We start from the raw sequence: 15942 nt of genomic DNA, 5'->3' as shown, positions 1-15942 counted from the left end.
TGTGTCCAACTTGTCTAGTTACAACTACATGTCTGTTCGTCCACCCATTGTAAAGCGCTGCGGAATTTGACGGCGCTCTATAAATAATATAATAATAATAATAACACCTGCAAAGGGTTTCTGAGCCTTTAAATGGTCTCTCAGTCTGGTTCAGTAGGAATCACAATCATGGGGAAGACTGCTGACCTGACAGTTGTGCAGAAAACCATCATTGACACCCTCCATAAGGAGGTAAAGCCTCAAAAGATAATTGCAAAGGAAGTTGGATGTTCCCAAAGTGCTGTATTAATGCACATTAATAGAAAGTTATGTGGAAGGGAAAAGTGTGGAAGAAAAAGGTGCACAAGCAGCAGGGATGACCGCAGCCTGGAGAGGATTGTCAGGAAAAGGCCATTCAAAAGTGTTGGGGGCTTTCACAAGGAGTGGACTGAGGCTGGAGTCAGTGCTTCAAGAGCCACCACACAGAGACGGATTCTGGACACGGGCTTCAGATGTCGTATTCCTCTTGTTAAGCCGCTCCTGAACAACAAACAACGTCAGAAGCGTCTTACCTGTCCTAAAGAAAAACAGACCTGGTCTGTTGCTCAGTGGTCCAAAGTTCTCTTTTCTGATGAGAGCAACTTTTGCATCTCATTTGGAAACCAAGGACCCAGAGTCTGGAGGAAGAATGGAGAGGCACACACTGCAAGATGCTTGAAGTCCAGTGTGAAGTTTCCACAGTCTGTGTTGATTTGGGGAGCCATGTCATCTGCTGGTGTTGGTCCACTGTGCTTCATTAAGTCCAGGGTCAACGCAGACGTCTACCAGGAGATTTTGGAGCACTTCATGCTTCCTTCTGCAGATGAGCTTTATGGGGATGCTGATTTCATTTTCCAGCAGGACTTGGCACCTGCCCACACTTCCAAAAGCACCAAAGCCTGGTTCAATGACTGTGGGATTACTGTGCTTGATTGGCCAGCAAACTCGCCTGACCTGAACCCCATCGAGAATCTATGGGGCATTGCCAAGAGAAAGATGAGACATGAGACCAAACAATGCAGAAGAACTGAAGGCCGCTATTGAAGCATCCTGGTCTTCCATGAAACCTCAGCAGTGCCACAGGCTGATAGCTGATAGCTTCCATGCCAGGCCGCATTGAGGCAGTAATTGCTGCAAAAGGGGCCCAAACCAAGTACTGAGTCCATATGCATGCTTATACTTTTCAGAGGTCCGATATTTATCTATGTACATGTTTTATTGATTGCATGTTATATTCTAATTTACTGAGATTGTGGATTTGTGGTTTTCATGAGCTGTAAGCCATAATCATCGCACTTATGACAAATCACGGCTTGAACTATCTTGCTTTGCATGTAATGCGTCTATCTCATATATTAGTTTCCCCTTTTACGTTGCATTACTGAAATAAATGAACTTTTGCACGATATTCTAATTTTTCGAGTATCACCTGTATGCTTCATCTTTCTTCCTCCAGACATACTGCTGATCCATTTGGCTGAAAAGTTCCAGTTTTATTTTATCGTTCCCCAGAACAGAATCCCAATACTTATGTGGCTTATTTATATTATTTTGAGCATTTTGGAGCTGACTTTTCTTGTGCTTTTGGGTCAATAGTGGTGAATGTCTTGAATTTCTGTCATGGAAATCTTCTGCTTTTAGTACGCACCTTACTGTGCTCAATAAAACCACAGTGCCTGTTGCCACCAAGTCTTGCTACAGGTCTTTTGTACTTTCTCTGAAATCTGAGTAACCACTGTTCCTTTAGCTTTGAACTTGTGAACTATGCTTCCAACAGTATCTCTAGGAACATTCAGTGCCTTCTCTATCTTTTTGTATCCTGTTCCTTATTTGTGAAGGGCCATGATCTTTTCTCTTAGCTTTGTGGACCATTCTTTTGTCTTAGCCACTCAAAAAAAAAAAACCTTGCCAGTTCATGTATTTCAAGTGTTCCAGCTCAAGTACATCTGGTCCAACTAATGAAGAAGTGTGCTTGAGACTGGCTTGGAAAGAAACGTATCTTTCTCAAGGTAGTTTAATGAATGGTGAGTGACTGACTGGCTGAGATTGCCAGCTGAACGCTCTCCACCAATCAGCGGTGCCCCTGACCAGCAGCACTCCGCGCTTTCTGAATCTGAAAATTCTGAAGTTGGATGCCGGCAGGGGTGGAGCTGACAACAGCGCTGGAGGCAACTTCAGGGGGTACGAGTGCTTTCAATGGACTCCTGGTACCATAACAACTTCATTTAGATGAAGTTGTGTTGGTGCCTGGAGTGTTCCTTTAAGAACCAGTCATCTAAGTATGGAACAATAAAAATTCCCTTTTCTCTAAAAACTGCCACTACAGGAGAAAGAATCTAACATACATTAACTGTTAATTTTTTATTTTTAAATTAGCTGTAGTTGCCTAAATTTGCCATTTATGTTTTCAAATTAATAAATTACACCCTTTATTTTACAATTCATGTGACAGGTTTATTTCAAAACAGTTTAATGACAGAAAGAATAAATAATTTGATGATGGATAAAGGTTTACTTTAACCACCATAACCACTTCTTCTTTTAGAAGTGGTCATGGTGACACAGGTCTGTTTGTGCAGCACTGTTGCTTAAAAAACTGCACATCTGGGACCCTCCATCCTTGAGCAACGCACACCAATCCACCCAACACGCTCCCGCCATCGCCAGAAGGGACGCAAGTAACCTAATAACCCAAATACTGCAGCAAGGGAATGTGATATTAAATGGTATACCTGTAGTCCCGCTAGTTCGACAACTTATTCCAATGTTGAACATTTACTCACATAATGTAAGGGGAATGAACACCCCTTTAAATGCAGGATGCTACTCAGAGATGCAAAAATAGCCCAAGCTGACATCGTGTGCCTCCAAGAGACACACTTCGTCAAAACTAAAGTCCCCACTTTTGGCACTAAGGACTATCCAATACAATACCACGCAATGCACACATCGAAAGCCAGAGGCGTGACAATACTAGTGCACAAATCAGGCATTTGAACTACTCAAATTGGTGACAGATAGCCAGGGAAGATATGTTATACTGGTATGCAACATAAACAGCACTGCGTACACCATAGCAAATATATACAGACCTAACACAAACCAAAGGAACTTCCTACACAAGGTGCTCACGAAACTAGAACCCCTTCGTTCCCCAACGCTCATTGTCTGTGGAGACATTAACCGTATTTTCGACCAAGAAATTGACACATCAGCAACCCCGCTATTACACAGAAGCAAAACATTACACACACAATGCATGTCCATAGCTAAATTGCTGACTGAATTCAGCATATATGACTCGTGGCAAACACTCCACCCAGGAGAAAGGACCTATTCCCACTACTCTTAGGTCCAGAAGACCCACTCTAGGATAGATCATATACTAATATCAGCCCCGACACTACTCAAGACATTAAAGTGCCACATAGGAGACATAGTGTGGTCGGACCACGCCCTACTAACTCTGCAATTGACTGACACATTCCCCTCGAGAGGTAAGGCCCCATGGAATCTCAATGAGTCGTTACTAGCGGATGAACAATTCAAATTGGCAGTAGAAAAGGACCTGCAGGCGTACTTTGCAACCAATCACACACCAGACAGCACAGCACTGACTCAATGGCTTGCCCTTAAATCAGTAATAAGGGGTATCTTCATAAGCCGCGGAGCACATGTTAAAAGAACGTCCCAAACTCAACTCCTGACACTACTGAGGCGACTGAGAGACACCACAGAACTTTATCTCCCCGACTCCAACCCTGCAAACCACCATAGACCAAACACAACAATTGATTAATGAGTGGCACTTAAGCAAAACCATGTACATGCAGCAGAAACTTAGAACAAGAGAATACTCCCAGGGCAACAAAGCTGGGAAGCTGCTGGCATCAAGGATTAGACCGCAACAGCAGGCCCAAAAAATCCCTTATTTCCTGCAAACAGATGGCACGAAAATATATAACCCACAACACATAGCTGACGAATTGGCAAAATACTATTCTACACTATACAATCTTAAACACGACACGACAGTATACCAGCCGACAGGTAGACATTAGCGACTTCCTATCACGTATGCAACTCCCGAGTCTCTCCCCAAGCCAACAACGAACACTTCAGACTCCCATTACGGTAGATGAAATTATTTCAAGAATTGAAGCACTGCCATCCAGCAAATCACCAGGGCCGGACGGACTCCCAAATGTATACTACAGAACCTACTCCAAAACATTAGGGCACCCCTTACACAACGTGTTCCAAGCCATGTTACAAACTGGAGATACGCCACAAGAAATGCTGATGGCGCATATAGCGGCATTACCAAAACTAGGAAACCCCCCCCCCCCCCCCCCATCAAGGGCCCAAACCTCCGACCCATATTATTACTGAACACTGAATGCTGCGTTTTTCACAAAAAATTTCGCCAACAGACTGGCAACAATCATACCAATCATAGTGCACGACGACCAGGTGGGATTTGTTAGGGGCCGACAGGGAGCGGATGGTACCAGGAAAGTGCTGGACCTGATGCACTGCCTCCGAGGAGGAAGGAGCAGTGTGTTCCTGTCCCTAGATGCAGAAAAAGCGTTTGACAGGCTGAACTGGTCCTTCCTCCTCGGGGTGCTGCACAAGTTTTGCTTCCCGACCCAGTTCTTGGCCGCAATGACGACACTCTATAGCAACCCATCCGCAAGAGTTACCACAAGCGGATTTCTCTCCCACCCATTTGGCATTTTTCAACGGGTCAAGACAGGTTTGCCCCCTGCCCCCCCTACTATACATTCTAGCGCTGGAACCCCTCACCACCCTAATCCGTAACCACCCACATATACAGGGCATACGAGTGCAACAAAAGGAATATAAACTTGCACTGTTTGCCGATGATATCCTGCTCACCTTATCTAACCCTAAACTCTCCTTACAATCGTACACAACCACGTTGGCAGCCTATAGTAGATGCTCCTACTACAATCTAAATGTGTGCAAGACGCAAGCCATGAGCCTTAACATGCCCAGTGAGAGTACAAAAGCTCTAAAGTCAGAATTCCAATATGATTGGCGGACAGACCACCATACCTTCTTAGGAATCAAATTGACCCCCTCAGTAACGCAACTATTTAAGGCAAATTACTCGAAGTTACAGATCCAGGTGCAAACACTCCTCCAGGGATGGCACAAAAAAAATATTTCATGGTCCGGCCGAGTGGCCATGGTGAAAATTTTTATTCTCCTCAAATATCAATACCTATTTAGGACTCTCCCAATCCGACTACCGCCCTCCTACTGTGCAGGGAACCAACAATTACTAAACCAGTTTATCTGGGCACACAAGAAACCAAGGATAACCAGCAGTAGAGTCAGCAACCTCCCCATGGCACCAATTCTTATCGATCATGTGGATCCCACCCCTCCTTAAGCCTAAAGACATAAAGATGCTACCTACTACGGCCCTGACAAAACACATATGGGAAGCCCATAGAGCCACCTGTATGACTAAAGCCTATTCCTCAGCGATGACGATCTCCACATTACAATCATTGAGTCCTGACTTTAACTCCCGCATGTGGGAGAGGCACCATGTAACAAACATTGCACAAATACTGCAGGAAGACACTATCATGCCCTTCCCAAAACTACAGCAACAGTTTAACTTGCCGAATACGTCTGAGTTTGCATACTTCCAACTGGGGGCATGGCTAATTAAATACTATATGCCAGCAATGAAAAATGTAAATGAACAGCGGTTGTCGACCTTCGAACGGGCACTAACTGCGCAAATACCAGCAAAAAAAATGATTTCACTACTATACAATAGCCTAAATGAGGGCATAAATTGTAAAAAACTACCCTTTGTGCAAAGCTGGGAATGGAACTTACACCTCAACCTCCCAGACTTGGCATGGGAGAGGCTATGCTTTACCCACAAAATATTGACCCTGTGCTCCTCCCATATTGAATTAACCAAGAAAATTTTATATAGGTGGTACTTAGTACCGACGAGACTACACCGCATGCACCCCACAGTATCTGATTGCTGCTGGAGGTGTCAAGATGCCAAAGACGATATGCTCCACCAAGATGCCAAAGGCGATATGCTGTCCACGACTATCAAAATATTGGAAAGACGTAACACGTCTAGTGGCATCAGTAACGGGCCTGAAACTCCCAGACACCCCGGAGACCTACCTCCTACATAAATATCCCCCCAAAATTGGGGCAACTATGGCATATCTCAACTATCACATTACCATAGCTGCATTAACATTAGTTAGTAGGAAATGGCGTGCCAAGGAAGTCCCAGCAAAACAGGACTGTATCCACTTAATAGAACAAAACAAAACCTACGAATGCGCAGCAAGACAGGCGGCTAATCAAAAAAACAAAATATGGAAGAGAGCCTGGGAGCCCTGGAATGTGGCCATGGAGAGCCATAAATCACACTCAGAAAGTCCCTAAGCCCTTGAAGAGTGGACAGCGGTGCTCATGTAAGTGTTCATGTAAATACCCATGTGACTAAAACACCAAAGGTTGCCATACTACTACTAATGTAATAACTAAAGTACCAATTAGGATCAAGGCATAAAGGACATTACGCACATTTGCGCCACACTAGTGGCTACAGATTAACCTAAGGATGGATAACAAACCCCCTTTCCCCCTCCTGTTTCCTCCTTCACTGTTAGTTCAATGCAAAAAGACTTCACAGCACGTGCTGACATCTAAGCGTGAAAACAATTGTATCTCACATATATCTATGTTTGATGTACCAATGCAACTGATAGTGATTATATGTCAATTTATACTGAACTTATATATGTAAAACTTACTGCAACATGTCATGCATGTCTGTGAATAAAAAACTGTTCAATAAAAAAAAAAAAAAAAAACTGCACATACTGAAATTTTTGCACTTTTGCGCCAGAAGCAAGTTGCAGCCCCAGCACACAAGACAGGTCAGTTCTCTGCAAAACAAATTACATCTGTCGTCAACGTGCACCACGTGCTGGCAACAACTGTAATGAACCTCACCCTTGCAGGCAGTGAACATGGGAAGAATTAGTAGCTGACTCCAGTTTGGTGTGTGTTTAGATATGTTAAAGGTTACCATCAATGTTACGCAGCCTTGATATGTATATCATAGCATAATCCAGTAAATGTTACATCTGTATATGTGCTGTTAACACTTTTTGTCTGCAAAATATGTATTTAATAAATATCTCTGTTTCACATATTACAGATAAGACATGGAGATCACGTATATTTTGAAGATGATGGCTGCATTTGTCGTTTACATGTTGGTAAATGTTACTAAATCAAAAAGTAGTTGCTGCGATTGTTGATGTATAGTGTGTATGTCCCATTATTGATGGGTGTTGCAGCATTTGGAAATTAATTTGGGGGAGATTCTTGAAAATGAGAGAAACATCAGTGCTTTGTAAAGTGAAAGTGACACTGATTTAAAACCACAATTTATCTCCTCTATGTAAATGTCTTGCGTATACAATTTGAAATCATAGGACAATAGCATGCACAACTGTTACTGTGTATGAACTTAAAAACAGCCTCCATTATTTTTAAGGCAACCAATTGCGTTAAGCTATTGCTTGTAAAACTCTTTGTACATGCCTCATTTCTAGTTCTTAAATATATATTTTTGTCTCTCAAAACCTCACAATTCTCACACTAATGTTGGAGCAAAGTGTCATCAGGCGCCGTCTGCATGGTGAGTATCAAGCCAGGGCTTCTCAGACTCCCAGTTTTGATGGTTAACCCAGCACTTTCAGCCTATTAATGCCAACCCCAAGTTGAACTGGTAACATGAAATATCACTTCTTTGGGAGATGGTCTTTAAGTTCTGGGAGAGTCCTGTTTTTTTATAAAACTGCTTGGAAATGGTTTGGCACTAATCAGGGAGAAGGTGCCTGAAGACTCTTCCACCTTAAGCAATACAATGAGCTTTAGTGGTTGTGATGCTTAGAATGCCGTTTTAATTGGTGTTTGCAAGTTACAGGTGAAGAGAGTCTTGAAGTTTTGCTGGGTCCAGATGATTTTGGACTCCCATACTACCAAATCCAACAAATCAGAATTTCACCAAATCACAACTTCCTGGCTGTTAAATTCAAATGCACTGATGGGGAAGAATCTACATGTATCATTCTAAAGCTTGGAACCTTGCCACAAGTAACGCACTGTCTACAAAATGTGCGCAGTTTTGGTAAGAATAATACTTTTATCTAAAAAGGTTGCAAATTCAGATTTCTAAGTGTCTTCTGATCTTGGCAATAGTTTAACCCCTTAAGGACACATGACATGTGTGACATGTCATGATTCCCTTTTATACCAAAAGTTTGGTCCTTAAGGGGTTAAAGGACCACTATAGGCACCAGACCACTTCAGCTCAATGAAGTGGTCTGGGTGCCAGATCCCCCTAGTTTTAACCCTGCAGCTGAAAACATAGCAGCTTCAGAGAAACTGCTATGTTTACACTGCAGGGTTAAATATAGCCGTTGCTCATGAAATATCGTTGCTCATGAAATCAGACCTCCCGCCATTCTACATTTGGACCACGAGAGAACACAGAGCACTCCCGAGAATCCATCACCAACTCCATCCAATTATGGGACAAGTGTGCCCTTAAATACGAATTACCATCCACGTCTTCCCCCTAACCCCTATATACCGCAACAGGGCCTTCATGCCAGGCATGAGACCCAGGGACTTCAGGGGCCTTGAGCGAGCCAGCCTCCAGAGAATCCACCAACTATATATAGGCGACACCGTAATCTCCTTCCCAGATCTGCAATCTAGAGCAACCTTAACCCCACTTCGCTTCTTAAGATACCTCCAACTTAGAAACTACGCCACCCTAACGACGGTGAAAAAGGCCGCCAAAACCAAACCGACCTTCTTCGAACAAATCTGCCAAATCTACCTCTGTTCCACCACACGGGAATGGGGCGGCCTTCACTAAACTGACAAATGGGAAACTGACTTGGGGGAAACATTAGAAGGCATCGACTGGCAGGACATATGGGAGGCCAACACTAAAACCTTTATCTGTGTCACAATGCAGGAACAGTCGTGCAAAACAATGTTCCGGGGGTATACCACACCGGTCCAATTATACCATATGAAAAAGACACCTACCGACCTCTGCTGGCTAAGCTGTGGAGAAAAAGGGATCCACATGTGGCGGCACTGCCCTAAAGTTAAACTTTTTTGGAATGATATTCAAATGCTAACATCCCAGATTCTAGCCAGACCGGTAGAACTGAACCCATGGACATTCCTGCTGGCCAAACCCCTCGACAACTGGCACAGACCAGCACAACAGCTGCTTAACAAAATAGCCTTAGCAGCCAGAAGGGCCCTGACCCAATCCTGGCTACGACCCACCACTCCCCCAGTGACCACGGTGCTCAACAAAATTAAAGAATGTCACCTCATGGACAAACTGACGGTGGGCACTCCCGACTGTTTCCATAGGGAGGGGATCAGGGATCTGGCTGCAGTAAGTAGGTGTTTAGTGAGGGGTTTCTTGTATGTCGATATGTTTGTGTGGTTCGGGAGCATTGGGAATGCCTGGAGGGGGAGATCTGAGTCCACTATTTTGTGAATCGTGATGTGCACCATTTCCCATAAAGGTGTTATCCGTGGGCAGGTCCACCATATGTGTATTCCAGTCCCCTTGTCCATCCCGCATCTCCAGCAGGTCTCCGAGATGTCGCTGTTCATGCGGTGTAGGACATTGGGCGTTCTCTACCATCACGTTAATAGTTTGAAATTAGTCTTTTGGTGTTTCTGGCTGGTCGAGTTTTTTTGTGTCAGTGTATATATCTTTTCCCATTCTGCTCTGTGAGGTTAATCTCCATTTCTTCCTCCCATCGGGCGATTCATTTTTTTTTTGGGGGGGGGGGGGGGCTCTGTCTGTTCCCAACAGTAGCATGTTGTAAAGCGTGGATACTCCATGCTCGAGGTGTTTCCTATTCACGCAGATCGCTTCAAATTGTGTTCGTTGACGGTGTATTAGGGGCTTAGACCTGATGGATGCGTAGTAGATGTGCAGTTGGTAGTAATGGAAGAGGTCGATGCCTCTGGAGGTGTCTCTCACGTTTGTCTGGTAGAGGCTTTAGTTTCCAGTTGGTACACCAGGTTTGCAAACCAGTCCAGTTGGTGACTTGGAAACCCTCCAGATCCTGGGGTTTGAACCCTCCCGCAAAACTCGGGTTGTGTAGTACCGGCAGGAGGGGACTGGGATTGGTGGTCAGCTGGAGTGTGTAGCACACGGCATGCCAGGTCTGGAGGGTTGCGTCTATCATTGGGTTATTGGTTTTCACCTGTGCGAGCATCACCTCCCCCAACCAGAGTTGGGATGTGAGTCTGCCCCCTGCCTGTCCCAGCTTCAGACTCGCCTACCGTTTCTCAGTTGGGCGGGTGTTCCAGTCCACCAGCCTGTTTAAGTGTGATTCTTGGTGGTATAGTCAAATCGCGGGCAGTTCCACACCGCCGGACGTCTTAGGCAGCTCCAGCTGGCTCTGCCGGACCCGTATATTCCCCCCAGTCCAGATGAATCTCCTCAGCACCGATGACAGTGATGTGAAGAAGGCTCTCGGGAGAGCCACGGAATCTCCGCTGAATAGGTACAGGAGATGGGGGAGTATATTCATTTTTACGTTAATGCGGCCGAGCCATGAGACATACAGGTCCTTCCAGCGGTGTAGGTCTTTTTGCACCTCTGATAATATCGGTAAAAAGTATGGTATAGGTTTTTCAGTTTCACGGGCAGCCAGATTCCGAGGTAGCGGATTTTATGTGTTCACCATGTAAAGGGGAACTGTCCCCTCAGGTGTTCGTTGGCATTCGCGGGAATGATGTGATTTATGGCCTCTGATTTGTCCATATTCAGTTTGAAGTTGGATATCATCCCATAGGTCCTGAATAGTCTGAGAAGGTTAGGTAATAAGACCAAAGGTATCTCCAGGAAAAAAGAGCAGGTCGTCCGCGTAGGCCGCAACTCTATGCTCCTGTTGTCCACTGGTGAGACTCGCAATTCCCCCATCCCATCTGACCGCCTCTAGAAATGGTTCCAGAGAGAGGGCAAACACGAGGGGGGACAGGGGACACCGCTGTCATGTTTCTAATTATTTTTAATACGTTTTGGGGGTATTTCCTTTAGAAGTGCTGTTGTTTCAAGGATTTTTTTCATACAACTAATTTTTATTTATTTTTTTCTACAGAATGGGTTACAGATAACATCTTGTTTCACACAAGGCAGGAGAACCTTCGTTGCCACCATGTATATCTCACAGATTTTACAAATACCTGTGCTACCAAATTGGTTTATGCTGAACAAGATTCAAGGTATGTGCATGCACTCTCTAAAGTAGCTCTGTCTCCTAAAAACCTTTCTGCAAAAATAATTTTAACAAAATAGCATACCTCCCAACTGTCCTTAATCTAACAAGGTAGTCCCATATAGGGAAAGCAAACCCACAGTCTCAGATTACTCCTCTACTGTTGCTCTTCTCTGGGACACCATAGAAAATCTTACAAATATGCGGCTTGAGCGTGCTATGGAGAGAGTTCAAGTCTGCTTGAAAATAGCCACAACCTGTGTGAGCACTTCTCTAGCTTTCTGCACAAGTGCAGGTGCCAGGTTCGCTGACTAGCTGTGAAATTTTGTGTACCACCCCACTTATAAGATGTCCATTGACTAGCAGTGTTGTTGTGATCATGATGATTACTGTCCAAAATTCATAGAAGCTAAACTTTAGAGGTATGCATTACTTCAGAGTATTTAATATGTTCATCTGACCATTCTGTGTTGAATTAATTATCACTTGAGATCGCATCACACTTTTTCATTATTGTTTAAAACATTTTTTAGCTGTTAAAATTTGCTTCCATGATAACATTAACCAGTCTGAACCCAAACTAAACAGTGATGTTTATCTTCCAGCATTCCACTGGATTTGTAAGTGCGTATTATGTATTTACAGGTTTTCTATATTTATTTACAGGTTTTTTGTGGATATATACATGACCAGAGATAAGCGCTTTTTAACAATAAATAGTAACTCTAAAAGCACTTCTGAAGTCTGGTTGGTTGACTGCAATCATCTTCTGGAAACTCCTGTTCTTGTTCAACAGCGCATCCCCGGAATGATTTACCATATTGAACACAAAGATGGGTTTCTCTATATCCTTACAACTCGTGGAGAGTCATCAGAATACAAGGTAATTATGTTCACATTTTTACTTTACCAAATGTAGACCGCAATGAATTGGCAAGTTGTGCATGCTGATAATCTCAGCATTAAAGTAGCGCTGCCATTTTCTGGGAACTTAGCATTATTTGAAAAAAAACCTTCTGTGAAATCACCGCTGGGGATCCAGTGGCTGGAGAACAGCAAAGCTGAGTTTACTTACCGGAACCTGTTCCACAAGGGCACTGCCATCCTCTTCCGACCGGTCCTCTTCTGCTCCTGAAGCTTCACCTTTCCGGTACCGATAGCACTGCTGATTTCTCACACATGCACAAGAGTGCAGCAAAAAAGGTCTATGGAAGATACCGTGAGACTGCGATACAGCTAATTTCCCTGCAGCTGTCACTGGTGACTCCTGGGAAATTGTTACTTCTTGATGGCAGTAGCTCCACCCAGTGTCAAGAAATGTCAGGCGTAGGAAAAATACTGAAACAAAATAGTTCCTACTTTGTCTAAGTATATCTTTTTACTGAGTTGGAATTTCAGTAAAATAGTTTAAATGTGCTAACAACAAACAAGTTGAGGAGATCTTAATGGTGGGCCTCTGCATACTTTGGGCCATAGTAGGAGAGTTAATTGGCCAAAAGGTAGCATGTCAGTCAGCAATGTCCATGCACAGAGCACTCTCATTTGGGCAGAATATTTGAGTTAATGAGTACAGTGCAAGGATGTGTAATTACACTTTTTAAAAACGTGTCTGGTGTCCCCTGAAGTGGGAGCAAAGCTGAAAAGAATGTTAGGGACCCAGGATTGGAATGTTGAAATTGATGAACCTGTGAAGGAGAGGCAGACAAAGGTTTCATACTTGCTAAGTAAGTAGTTAATTCTTATTAGTCTACTGCCTCTCATTTATTGATAATAATCATAACAGCAGACAATATGTAAAACAATTTTAGCCAATTTCTCCTCTCACTTTTTTGGTCTAGCTAATGAAAGCGCCTGTTTCCGGTCATATTGATGATTGGAGATTGGTTTATGAGACAAAACCTGAAGTAAAGCTTGTGGACATGGAACTGTTAAAGGATCATTGTATCATGTTCCTGAAGTGTAAAAATCGTCTATACTTCGAAGTGATATCTCTTTCCACTGACAGAGTTATTCAGTCCATCAAGGTAAAGACAAAAATGGAAAATACTGTTATCATGTATGCCTGGGAAAAATACAAAATATAAATTTCAAACTATAACAATTTTATAATTAATCATACTGCCTCCAGGGCAGAGTATTTCTAGGCTGTACTCATATGATGCAGAAAAAGGGCATTGATAGGTTGATGGATGTTGCTACCTTAGCAGCATGAAATGTTTTGAAAGGTTTGTGTTGTTTTTAGTTGTTTCGTGATTCTGTAAATAATAAACTGACAGCTCTGCTTAATCTTCTTTATTATTATTGGTTTTTATGTAAAACCAACATATTCCATATTTTTTACTTTTAATATGGACATATAACAGAAAACTTGTTATAACAAGCGGTTATGCAGGATCTAGCTTACCATTTGGCGAAATATCGTACTACAAATTAAACGAGTCTAAGTCTCAGGCCCTTCCATTTCATTTAAAAAATTCGGAAACTATTGCCCTTAAGAAATTATATTTATTTGATTGGAGAGCTGACTACATGGAATATCTTGGCATTAATTTATGTAAAAATTTGGTAAATATGCATAATCACAACTTGAGGAAAGCATGGTCGGACCTACAAAAGGAGATGGAGAGATGGGGCGGAATGGAACTTTCATGGCTGGGGAGGGTCGCATCTGTTAAGATGACGATACTTCCAAAAATTCTATATTTTTTTAGGACCATCCCTTTGTCCATCCCATTATCATTTTTTAATAAAGTTCATTCGACAATTATGAAGTTCATCTGGGGGAATAGGCCTGCTCGAGTGAAGCTCACTTCCCTGCAGCACCACAAATCGAATGGCGGTATCGGTGTTCCCGATTTCCGCAAATATTATTTCGCCACTAACGCTGCAGTGGCTGTGAGCTTTGGCAATCAGGTTGATAAACCCAGATGGATGGAAATAGAAGAATCCAGAATTTTACCGGTTAGACTGTCGGAATTACCCTGGTTAAACTCTAAGAAAAGACCTGGAATTACAAAGTTATTTTTATCTACCAAGACTACACTTAAGGCCTGGGATATTGTTTTTAAAAATGATCATTCTCCCAGCCTATATAGAGCAATGCCTATTGAATTATTGAAAGATTATATTCCATCCTTAAAAATAGAACTGTTGAAGGAATGCTCTATAACTAATCTTGACAATTTTTTCCACGGCAATGCTATTCTTTCTTTGGAAAAATTGAAACTTAAGTATGGATTAACGAATGTATGTGAGTTGGAATGTAAGGTAATCATTGACAAATTGAAAGAACAATATAAAGTACCTGAAACGGATAAAAACTATAAAACGCTTGAGATGTCTCCATTAGAGAAAGCTTTTTTATGCAGCCCCACTAGTAAAGGCACGATATCCTTATGCTACTCGTTTTATAACGCCAAGCCCCTAGTTAAATTAAAACACATGTTGTCATGGGAGACGGAGTTGGGTGCCCAGTACGATCTAGAAGAATGGTTCGGTTTTTTTAAAGCTTTAAAAGGTATTTCGTATTGCACCGACCACTTTGAAAATCATTATAAAATTTTATATCGTTGGTACCTAGCCCCGTCTAGATTGCACAACATGAACAATATGTATTCTGACCGGTGTTGGAGGGATTGTGGGGGTGTGGGCAATATGGCCCATATTTGGTGGTTCTGTCCTAAATTAACTAAATATTGGAAATTGATTCACGACCTAATTATTAAAGTGAACAGGACCATTAGCATTTTAACCTCGGAACTAGCCTTATTTAAAAAACTCCCGGAATCCATTAATAGAACAGACAAAATAATCATAGGTCACATTTTGATCGCTGCTACATCCTGTTTACCTAGACATTGGAAGTCCCAAGATGTGCCATCTCTCAGGGAAGTTTTTAATTTGATTCTAGAAAACAAGGCACACGAATTATCACATAGAGCTCATATGCGTGGTTTCCCAATATTAAAATATAATTGGGACAAGTGGGAAGAAAAAATCAAAACAGCATATGGTCTTTGACATATTTGTTATTAAAGTGCATTGATGTAAAAACATATTATTTTTATTTTTGCCATATACACTGTTATGCCTATTGTAATACTGGATGGTTATTCTTTTCCATTTCCAAGTTTCCCTTCCCTTCCTACCCCCAAATACAATGTTTATATTCCTGTTGTTATACAAATATGTAAAACTTTAATAAAAATTATTTGAAAAGGATCTAGCTTACCAACCTTACAATCTAGAAGAGGTATAAATACCCAGGAATGGGATAAGATCAACAGGTGAGTCTGCGGGAGAGCAATAGATTTGGAAAGAGAGTGAGGTCGACTGTGGAGCCACAAATGAAAAGAGGAGGCAGACAGTTTAAGGAATGAAAAATACCCAGGTAGACTACAGATTTTCCTAAAGTGGTGAGTTTTAATTTTGTCTTACTTCTTAAAGTCTTCTATTCATTTTGAAACCAAAAGTCATTCACATCTCTTTCCATTCATTTTATTGGAATGGTATTCATTATCAGCTCATCTGAACCTCACTCAAGCATGTTTAGCAATAAAATCCCATA

The 15942-nt window shown here is 42.4% G+C and overlaps 1 protein-coding gene across 3 annotated transcripts in view; it reads left to right on the top strand.

Annotated features, from left to right (window-relative positions):
• Positions 1-15942, top strand: part of PREPL (prolyl endopeptidase like) — a 49628-nt gene that overhangs the window by 12063 nt on the left and 21623 nt on the right. For 2 of the 3 annotated variants that reach the window (XM_063443909.1, XM_063443911.1), the window contains exons 3-7: positions 7259-7319; positions 8027-8236; positions 11259-11382; positions 12042-12258; positions 13214-13399. In XM_063443909.1, the coding sequence (XP_063299979.1) occupies positions 7259-7319; positions 8027-8236; positions 11259-11382; positions 12042-12258; positions 13214-13399 (798 nt within the window). The remainder of the gene's footprint in view (positions 1-7258; positions 7320-8026; positions 8237-11258; positions 11383-12041; positions 12259-13213; positions 13400-15942) is intronic. The other variant, XM_063443910.1, reaches the window with a different exon arrangement.

The sequence above is a fragment of the Pelobates fuscus genome, chromosome 2, assembly GCF_036172605.1.
Source record: "Pelobates fuscus isolate aPelFus1 chromosome 2, aPelFus1.pri, whole genome shotgun sequence".
In the NCBI taxonomy this organism is placed as follows: domain Eukaryota; kingdom Metazoa; phylum Chordata; class Amphibia; order Anura; family Pelobatidae; genus Pelobates; species Pelobates fuscus.
The sequence above is the reverse complement of the archived record's forward strand: the minus strand, read 5'-3'. Positions and strand labels throughout refer to the sequence as shown.